The 10,513-nt window shown below is 48.3% G+C and overlaps 1 protein-coding gene across 3 annotated transcripts; it reads left to right on the top strand.

The window, feature by feature from the left end:
* The first annotated feature begins 1,092 nt into the window (after positions 1-1,092).
* Positions 1,093-10,235, top strand: pcdh18b (protocadherin 18b). 3 transcript variants are annotated; one of them, XM_080465160.1, is made up of 4 exons: positions 1,093-3,885; positions 4,377-4,432; positions 4,758-4,927; positions 8,749-10,235. In XM_080465160.1, the coding sequence occupies exons 1-4, from the start codon at positions 1,384-1,386 to the stop codon at positions 9,702-9,704; spliced, it is 3,684 nt and encodes a 1,227-aa protein (XP_080321286.1). In that variant the 5' UTR covers positions 1,093-1,383; the 3' UTR covers positions 9,705-10,235. The 3 variants fall into 3 exon arrangements, with proteins under 3 accessions (XP_080321286.1, XP_080321285.1, XP_080321287.1); XM_080465159.1 differs by having other exon boundaries at positions 1,097-3,885; positions 4,344-4,432; XM_080465161.1 differs by having other exon boundaries at positions 1,097-3,885; positions 4,758-4,873; positions 8,749-10,229.
* The last annotated feature ends 278 nt before the right edge of the window (positions 10,236-10,513 follow it).

The raw sequence follows: 10,513 nt of genomic DNA, 5'->3' as shown, positions 1-10,513 counted from the left end.
AGAGATGTGACACTCTCATATGACCACAGTTACCCCTCAGGCAGATTTGGCATCAGGCGCGTGCAGATCAAAGCCGCTAAACTCCGTCCCGGGTCACGCTGACGGGAAGTTTGGAATTCAGAGGTTTAAATATCCACAGATGGATGAGACTGCCGTGCGCCATTACGCACACCGAGCACGGTGAATGGATACCGTTTTAAACGAATAAAATAATGTCCGAAAAATAATCTTAGCAAATTCAGCCTAATTTAATAATGAAATTATGAAGGCGACTCGAAGCAATTTAGTTATGACTTATAAAGATATGTTTAACGATTTGATGTGTATACGCGCGCGGGTCACAGACGCGTGACGGGATCATGAGAATGTTTCCTTCCCCGTGGCTTCACTATTCTAAAGGCTACAACTTTGCGTTTTAGACGCATGCCATAATAGAGCCGACTTGGCACACGCTGTTGAATGCGAGCATAACAATGTACGTCTGCCGCGGGTCAGTGTGCGGCTGAGTTAAAAGTGGCTGCGCTCGGAATCATTCCTCCTCTGGCTCATTGTTGTGACACACTTTCAGAGCTGGGGGTGTCTTGTGGGGTTGGCTGCGTTTGTGTGTGTGTGTGTGTGTGTGTGTGTGTGTGTGTGTGTGTGTGTGGTGGTGGTGGTGGTGGTGGTGGTGGTGGGGGTAGCTCCCATCAATAGTTCCTCCTGTGCTGCTTGACGGAGGCCATTCTGCTGATTTAGGGGGAGGTGGGGTTGCCGGTGGGGGGGCGGGCGGGGGGGTGTTTTTTTGTGTGTGCAACAGAGACGCAGTTTGGGTGCGGGGAGGGGCAGAAGGAGAGAGAGAGGCTGGTGCGGTGGCGGAGCAGAGCGCACGGAGCGCACGCATTGACTGACTCTCTCTCTCTCTCTCTCTCTCTCTCTCTCTCTCTCTCTCTCTCTCTCTCTCTCTCTCTCTCTCTCTCTCTCTCTCTCTCTCCCCCCCCCCCCCCCCCCCCCCCCCCCCCCCCCCCCCCCCCCCCCCCCCCCCCCCCCTCCCTGCTCGCTCACACACAGACCAGGAGAAAGCTGCGCCTTTTCTTCCTCCAGACGCACACTCTCACTCACTCACAGGCGCGCAAATACGCAAGACGCGACAGGCATATGTGGATATATGCAACAGATCCGTCTACAACGAGAGCGCAACGCTTGGTTTGTTTGTGCTCCAAGCCTCCAAAAGGACAGTTTAGTAATATCTTTTCCTTTTTTTAATTTATTATTTCTTTGATTTTCGCCGATTGAACGGACGGCGAGGAGCGGCAGCAGCAGGATTTACCATGCCAGACTTCTAAAGACAACATCTGTTTCTTCTCCCTCTGTTTTTTCCCCTCTGCGGAAATAATCGTGCGCGCGATGGGGGGAAAAAATATCCAAACCAAAGACAATGTCTCCTCTTCGGCACTACTCAAACTACTGCTTGTAGCGGCGCTTCTACACGACGCAGCAAGCAAGACTTTGAAATACAAAGTTTATGAGGAGCAGAAAGTGGGAACGGTCATCGCACGGTTAAAAGAGGACGTAGCTGGAGTGTTATCCAAACTGCCGACCTCTCTGACTTTTCGGTTCCGTGCCATGCAGCGGGGGAGTACGCCGTTTTTGTCGGTCCGGGAGGAGGACGGGGAGATCAGCATCGGCACTAAAATCGACCGCGAGAAGCTTTGTGAGAAAAACTTCAACTGCTCAATTGAATTCGACGTGGTGACTTTGCCCACGGAGTACCTGCAGCTATTCCATGTGGAGGTGGAGGTGCTGGACATTAACGACAACTCCCCGCACTTCTCCCGCGCCATCGTGCCCATCGAGATCTCCGAGAGCGCGTCTGTTGGAACACGCGTGCCGCTGGACGGCGCCGTGGACGCGGACGTGGGTGAGAACTCCCTGCACACCTACTCCCTGACGCCCAACAGCTTCTTCAAGATCGAGGTGAGGACCAGGACTGACGGGGCCAAATACGCGGAGCTGGTGGTCGTGAGAGAGCTGGACAGAGAGGTGCAGTCCAACTACCAACTGCAGCTCACTGCCTCGGATAACGGCGTGCCCCCCAAGTCTGGCTCCACTTTGCTGAAGATAATCATCTCCGACTCCAACGATAACAGCCCAGCCTTTGACGAACAGGCATATATCATCAATTTGCAGGAAAACTCTCCTCTTGGGACTCTAATCATTGATTTAAATGCCACGGACCCTGATGAGGGCACTAATGGGAAAATAGTCTACTCCTTCAGCAGTCATGTCTCTCCAAAGATCTTGGAAACATTCAAGATAAACCCAGAAAATGGTCATATTACACTGATTAAAAAAGTGGACTATGAAACCACTGCTTCATATGAGCTGGATGTTCAGGCTCAGGATCTGGGCCCAAATTCCATTCCTGGCCTCAGCAAAATTGTGGTGAAAGTGGCGGACGTGAATGACAACAAACCGGAGATAAACATCAACTTGATGACACCTGGAAAGGAGGAGGTGGCTTACATTTCAGAGGGGGCCCCTGTGGACACATTCATTGCCTTGGTCCGTGTTGACGACAGCGATGCAGGTCTCAATGGAGAGGTGGTGTGCAGGCTGCACGGCCATGGCCACTTCAGGCTGCAGAAAACCTACGAGAAAAACTACATGATCCTCACTAACGTGTCGCTGGACAGGGAGAAGAGGTCTGAGTACAGTTTGACGGTCATTGCAGAGGACAGGGGGTCCCCCAGTCTCTCCACCATTAAACATTTCACCGTCCAGGTGCTGGATGAGAACGACAATCCCCCACGTTTTGAGAAAAGCCGCTACGAGGTATTCAAATCTGAGAACAATTCCCCCGGCGCTTACCTGATGACTGTGGTGGCCTCAGATCCCGATCTAGGCACCAATGGTCAGGTCACATACACCATCATAGATGCTCTAGTGCAAGGGAGCCCTATCTCCACCTATGTCACAATTGACCCCTCCAGTGGTGCAGTGTACGCATTACGCAGCTTTGACCACGAGGACGTCAGCCGGATCGCCTTCACTGTGCAAGCACGTGACGGGGGCAACCCAGCACTGTCTGCCAACACCACTGTCCTGCTCACAGTTCTGGATGAAAATGACAACCCGCCCATCATCCACTCCCCCTCCCTCCGAAACCACACCGCCGAGCTCCCGGTGTGGAAGTACGCGTCACCTGGTCAGCTGATCACTGCACTGAAAGTCACAGACCGTGACGCAGGCGCCAACGGAGAGGTCAGCTGTGCCATTGTCGGTGGCAATGAGGATGGGCTGTTTGTGATGGATGCCCGGCGATGTGAGCTCAGAACCAATGCAAGTTTGGAGCAGGCTCCAAAGGATGTAATGGAGATCAGGATTGAGGTGCAGGATAGGGGCACCAATCGACTGACCACAGGAGCCGTCCTCAGACTGTCCCTGCAAGAGAACATGGACATCCTGCCCCCTCTTTACCCCACTGGCTCCAGCCAGGCTTCCTTGGACCTTTCCCTCATTGTCATCATCTCCTTGGGCGCCGTTTGTGCATTGCTGCTCATCGTCATGGTGATGTTTGCCACTGCCCGTTGCAACCGAGAGAAGAAAGACCCCAGACACAACTACAACTGTCGTGTGGCAGAAAACAGCTACCAGAACCACCCCAAGAAGCCTGCGAGGCAGATACATAAGGCAGACATCACCCTGGTCCCCACTGTCAATGGCACCCTCCCCGTTCGGGCACACCCTCGCTCCCCTTCACCCTCCCCCACCCCGGAGAGGGGCACCCTGGGGAGCCGGCAGAGCCATCACAGCCGTCAGTCACTCAACAGCCTGGTCACCATCTCTTCAAATCATGTGCAGGAGAACTTTGCTCTGGAGCTGGCCCATGCTACGCCTCCTGTGGAGGTAAGAAGCTGCTTTGATTTCAATATTTCGGCTCCGTTTTGAGCCTAAACTCTATAGAAGCAATTACATGCCAGAAGTAAAGATAAATGTACAGAGAAGTTGATTTTAAGTTTAAATGTGCCTTGTTGCAATGGAAAACATGAGCAAAATTGTTGTATTTTGCATGTTTTTGTCTTATATTTAGTATTTGTTCTGAATTTATCCCTTGCTCCCATATTCTGTTACCTTCAGTCCTTTATGTCATGTTTCTGTTGACCATCACATTCAGGAGCAAGTCATAAAGTCATGCCACTCCCTCAACCCCTCCCCTTTCCCCAATACCCCCCAAACCCCCACCCAACATTGTCCTGTGGCCTTGCTTGTTTGACTCCATTCATTTTCCCCTCTTCATTTTTTCTTTTTATTTCTGTCTTTTTCTTTCTTTTTTTGTCCTTCTTTTGTTTCCCTTGGGATTGTAGCAAGTCTCACAGCTTCTGTCCATGCTCCATCAGGGCCAGTACCAGCCACGACCAAGCTTCAGAGGCAACAAATACACCCGCAGCTACAGGTAACGCACACGCTCAGCCAGGCTGGGAGGGCCGCCCGTCTCTACTCTGCTACGTGTAATAGTAGAGGAAAACAGTTCTGTGTAATTCTGCCTGTTGTCAGTACTGTCACATAGCCTCTTTTATCTATATCCAGTGGCTTTTTGGTTTAGAGTCAAACTGTATGCTCAATAACTTCACATTTGCATAATTTTATGTAAAACCCCTTCTGCAGAGAACTCTCTGCCTCTCTGTGCACCTTATTATCCATCAGTGGCTTGGAGCCTCCAAAACTGTGGTGTCTTGTTGTCGGTGTTTAACGAATGAACTGTGGCTGGATGTGTGCAGATATGCCCTGAACGAGATGGACAAGTTCAGTCTGAAGGACAGTGGCCGAGGAGACAGCGAGGCCGGGGACAGTGACTACGAGCCCGGCAGGGAGTCGCCCATGGATAGACTCCTCGGTGAGGGCTTTACTGAGATATATGCCCCTGATGGCCAGCACAGACCGCATGCAGGTACACCCCCACCCCAACGACCTCCCCCATCCTCCATCCACCATCCACCACACCCCCACAGCCCTTCCTGTTTTTCCTCTCATCTTCCTTCTGTCTTAGTATATACCAGTACGTAAACTGTCTGGTTGGTAAGTCTGGTTTTACCCTTCAAGACTGGGAAATACACAATAGAATAGAATAGAATAGAATAGAAACACTTTGGAATTAATAAATTCCAGAGGTAAATAGAAAGTAGCATAACTTAATGTAGAATAACAAAACAAAAACCCTGCAAACTATTAGTACATTAAATTAACAACTGACTTTTAAATATTGAATAATATAATTGATTTATAATTATCATATATAAATTATAATATAAATAGATATAATTGATGGATTGTCTTGAATTAACTGGGCAGAAATGGTTTCATTGTGAACTTGTTTTCTTTAAAGTGAGATGCAGCCATTGTTCTGTCAACGGTCTGAGAGCTGAGGGTATTCACAAAGAACTAATGGAACGCTACGTAAATTAATTTCAGCTTCAAAGAACAAAATAAGATCAAACAATCGATCGGTGGCTCTTTCTTCGTTGTGGTTATCTCATAGTGAGCGACCACCAAGAGCTTTTTGTTTTCTCATTTTTTTAATTTTTCATTTCATATGACGGGAAGCTGCTTTTGTAACAATCCAAACGTACTTATAAAGATCTCATTCAGACACAAAGAATTTCAATATTCTACAGCCAACTTTCTGTGCTCTTTACCGTCATTTTGGCCTCATAACTGAGAAATCAAAACTTAGAAAAAAACTGAAATAAATCAGTAGCCATGTTTTAGAAAAATAGTCCTCCACTCTGAAGCGGCTGCGCCATAATCCATGAATGATTTGGTTAAATAGGGCTAATTCACAGTTTGTAAAGCTTGGGGAAGCAACACCATCTAGAGGTCATCCGATGAGTTTGAAATTCAGCCAGTTTTAGAAAGATTGAAACGCTGTTCCTGTCCAAACTCTGACGACACTTTCTATATTTGATCAAAAGTAGACCGATCTTTGTTCAAATAATTCTTAGTTTATCAGCCCTCATTAGTCCCTGTCATCCTGGTATGGCTCCTGAACTAATTACCCCAAAGGGCAATTGCATAGAAGACAACTAAAATGCATTGGAATGGCAGAAGTTGTTAGAAATCAGCAAAAGCCCGACTGGGCTTTTAAAGGAGCTTTGCGGCGAGTCACTGTACACGTTCCTTTAACTTTCTAAACATTGTGGATCCCTGATCCACACACTCAGAGGGAGTCTGTGGAGAATCTATGGCTATAAACAGGCTGAGATTTACTCGGCTGAATTCATCTCTTCCTCCTCTGATATAAACACAACAGTGTTTCAGAGATTTAGCATGTTGGTTGTTTTAATGTTTCGTCCCAGCCGACAGCATGGGTTTAGTCCTGGAGGAATCTGGAAGATTCTGTCTGCTGCATCCAAACAAAAACTTTCACCTCACTGGAGAAATCTCAAAAGATCATCTACAGCCACCCATCACCTCCTCCTCCTCCTCCTCCTCCTCCTCCTCCTCCTCCTCCTACTCCTCCTCCTCCTCCTCTTCCACCGCCTCCCTCACATCCTCCTGCCCTGGTGTATAAGTGAAGTCCATTTACCATTACACCTCCTGCTCCTCTTCCTCCTGCTCCTCTTCCTCCTGTCCTCCTTGGAACAGCGGCATCAGGTTTCAGGATTTTGGAGAAACATTCCAGTGGAATGTCGTCCTCTCCGTAATGTCTGAGCTGACGTCACGCAGTCTGCAGGCTTCGCTCCCGCTCCTTCCCAGCCAGCTTCCCACACAGCCATCACTCCCTGCTGCATTTGAGCTATGTCCCAATTAAAGCAGACCCAGACCGGCAGACAATCTTATCACTAACACCTCTTCGCTGCCCTCCTCCGCTCCTCCAACCGCTCCTCCACCGCTCTGTGGAGGAGCCGGGCTCGTTAGTCGCTCTGCCGCTTCCCTCCACCTTCAAGATTTCACTTTCAGCCGTCCAAAGCGGAGCCCTCGTGCTCTTCTGATGAAAAGGAGGCATTTAATTGCCACGTATCGAACAGTTGCTATGGAGTCGGCTCGGAGTTGCGCTCGTGATTAAGCCCTGAAGAGCATAATTACATCTCAAAGCTAACCTTTCTCCCTCTGTAGGTTCAAGTCCGCCTCCCACCCCCATGTCCACTGCAGCATAGATGATTTGGAGCAGCATTTAGTCAGCTCTCTGTCATTATGACTGGAAATGGAAGTCCCTCCACTTCTCCTCCACCAGCACAAACGCTTTGTTACCCAACTCGATGGTTTCATATCAGGGAAACTGTCTCTTCTTCCAGAGAAGAACTAGAGCAAAACCTGCTCGCAAACGTACAGATGTACTCGCATTATCTTTCCAAGAGCTTTAACAAACTAAATCACTGCTGATCATTCACGATGGCTTTTAAAGTTCATGTTCACACAGCGCTCTGCTCAGCACCATCTTTACTCTCTCAAGACCAGAGTCACACTTTCGTAAATGGTTTTAAATTCCAAGAACATTTTCAGAGACTGAAATGAGTAGGTGGCGGTGATGTGCAGCCTGTGTATGTGGTTAAGGATATCCTCAGTGTGGAGGCCGAGCGCATCTCAGGAGTGAACACTACCGTGGCACACGGATAGGTAAAAAATAAGACCAAAATGTCTTCCTCAAACTTTCACACTGTGAAAGTCTTCTGAAGGAAATTCCTCCTCATATTCTTGGTTTCATATCCACACATATTATTACACAAACACAATCTTAGGAGGGTGTTGGAGCTGTGACTCTAAATTGCGTGAACCTCCAAGCATTTTGCGGCTTCCATTTGAATTGTTCTTTGTGGTTTTGTCATTATGTTTGTTTTCATCAAGGGAGAAAAGCTGAATTAGTTCCCTGATAAAACACAATGAGAATCCGTTTGTGAGGTAAACAAACATGTTTTTGCCGGTGAGCCGCGCCGCCCTGAATAAACTGGTTGGATAATTCATTGGGAAGTTAATCAGTCAGGACGTCAGCTGAATTGACTTTACAGTCAGCCTCTCGGTTGATGCCTGATGAGATTTTTTTTCTACTTCCACACACAAATCAGCAGGGTTAAATCTTTCATTTTTACCCTTTCATCAGCGGGGGCGCCCAATCTGCCTCTGCCCCCGCACTGTTTTTTTTTCTTCCCTTCCCGTGCACCCAAATGCACTTTTCATCTGCTCTAAGATGTATTATAAATGTTCCTTTCATGTTAATGAGGGGATAATGAAGTCCCTCAATAGCACGACTGAAAAGCACTGCTCTCCTTTAATGAAGGCTTTAAGTTGGCATATTTGATTTGTCTAATTTATTCTTCAGAGATTTTCTATTTGAACATTTAATATTGAAAAGAGGGACTTGAAAGGGAAAAATGCAGGGCTTTTAGAGGAGGAGTTATTTTTGAATGGGTAATAGGCATCGATCGGCCTGGCGGAATTGTCTCTCTGGTAAATACATTGGAAGGTAGCGAGGCAGAGCCCCTGCAGAGAGACTTCACAATTTCACTGACAGGCACAGACGAGTTGGATGGAAAGAGACTCGTCTGATGGTGAACTTCTTCACTTATCGTCACAAGTTTACAACAAACATACATAAACTGTCCACTTTTACAAAAACATTATGTTATCTCTTTGTGTTAAAAAAAAACACTTCCAAGAAGTAAATCTTCCTGCTCGGTATGAAAGTGGTGATGATGATACCAACATTGTTCAACCTTTTAGATTTGAATGGTTCCTGATCACTCACGGTTCTCGCCGCTCTGCCCTGTTTTGCAGCCATGCGGCTCTGCACTGAGGAGTGTCGCGTCCTGGGCCACTCAGACCAGTGCTGGATGCCCCCCCTGGCCTCCCCCGCCTCTTCCTCCTCGGACTACCGCAGCAACCTCTACATCCCCGGGGAGGAAGCCCGCCAAGTGACCGAGCACTCCCAGGAGAAGACCCCACAGCCCTGCACCGACTCCGGCCCCGCCCGGAACCAGAGCTTCTCCACTTTCGGCAAAGACCTGGGCGAGGAGGAGGGGGGGGAGGAGGACGCGGAGGAGGGAGACGGGGGCGAACCCAGGGACGAGGACCTGTGCGGGACCACCTCGCTGCTGTCGGAGATGAGCAGCGTGTTTCAGAGGCTGCTTCCTCAGGGTCTGGACTCCTACACGCAGGTCAGCGAGACCCAGAAGGGAACCAGCCTGAGCGGTGTGGGGGTGCCCATGACCGGCTCTTTAGACCGGAGGAGGGGTCACCTGCCCGGCAAGCCCAACGCCTCCGTGCACCAGCAGGGGGTGGCAGCCTGGGCCGCCAACACACACTTCCAGAACCCGGGAAGCAACATCGGCCCGTCTGGCCACCACCAGGGTGGCAGCTACCACACCCTGAAGCCCAGCACCAAGCTCAGCTCCCAGAGCAGCCACAAGGGCTCGCAGGCCCCTAAGAACAGCCCCCAGAACAACGGCCATGCCCTCAAACCCCACAGCAGTCCCCTGCTCACGGCGCTGGTCAGCCCCACCATGGTGCAATCCTCGCCGGCCCCGGTGCCCGTGCCGGTGCCCCTCCCGGGACCCTCCTCCAAGTGGCTGCCGGCCATGGAGGAGATCCCAGAGAACTATGAGGAGGACGATTTCGACTCGGTGCTGAGCCACCTGCAGGGCAAACGCAGCGACAGCCGGCACGAGCTGGTGGACGCCAGCGAGCTGGTGGCCGAGATCAACAAACTGCTACAGGACGTCCGGCAGAGCTAGACTCCTTTCTTTAACTCTATTTATTTATTCACCGCCCACTCTCTGTGGGGGGTTAAAGGACCCTCATGTACTGCAAATGAGAAAAGACAAAAAAGACCTGCAATTGTCGTTAAAGTTGCATTTCTAATGTAATAATTGTGTTTTGTGAATGCTAAATATCCAAAAAAAAAAAATGTTTGTTAATGCTGGTTTGGTACAAAATGTACACTATGTGACTGTATTTATCTTTGTATTTTAAAAATACATTTGTATTCTTATATTTATAAAAAAAAAAGAAATGTACATAAACTTAATCAGAAATCTATTTTTATATTTTGAATGCATGTTGAGTACAAAAGTGTTGAATCAAGACTTTGACATGCGATCGACATTCTGCATATTTAAACTGTCTTTTGTATTGTGATTTTTTTTTATTTGTCACTATCATATGTATACATGAATATATATTAATGAATTAATAGACGCCTGTCTCTGTGGTTTGTTGTTGAGAAGAGGATGGTAAACAAATAAAATGATAATACAGAAAACTTGACTCTGCTGTCGGGGACATTTTCTGTGTTTTTGTGGGAAGTCCCACCTGGAACGACACTTTATCACACATAGAAGCTGTTGATTTTCTCAGATATGAACACAGCTGCAGACTCTGTTATTTGCACTGTTAACGTTAACGGATGACCAATTCCTTCAAACACATAACACATTGTTCCTTCCACTTAACTTTGTGAATTTAATATGTGAATGAAAACAGAAAACCCAGCGATGCTTCAACTAACTGAGACGATACACAAGTTACTTTATGAAGCCAGTTT

The sequence above is a fragment of the Lipophrys pholis genome, assembly GCF_963383615.2.
Source record: "Lipophrys pholis genome assembly, chromosome: 6".
In the NCBI taxonomy this organism is placed as follows: domain Eukaryota; kingdom Metazoa; phylum Chordata; class Actinopteri; order Blenniiformes; family Blenniidae; genus Lipophrys; species Lipophrys pholis.
Note: the sequence above shows the minus strand (reverse complement) of the source record. Positions and strands in the feature narration are given on the sequence as shown.

Bases quoted from the DNA above. Each gene is read 5' to 3' on its own strand.
- pcdh18b (XM_080465159.1), top strand. From the start codon at position 1,384: ATGGGGGGAAAAAATATCCAAACCAAAGACAATGTCTCCTCTTCGGCA. The intron at 3,886-4,343 runs GTAAGAAGCTGC...TTGGGATTGTAG, and splicing joins ATGCTACGCCTCCTGTGGAG to CAAGTCTCACAGCTTCTGTC. The intron at 4,928-8,748 runs GTACACCCCCAC...CCTGTTTTGCAG, and splicing joins CCAGCACAGACCGCATGCAG to CCATGCGGCTCTGCACTGAG.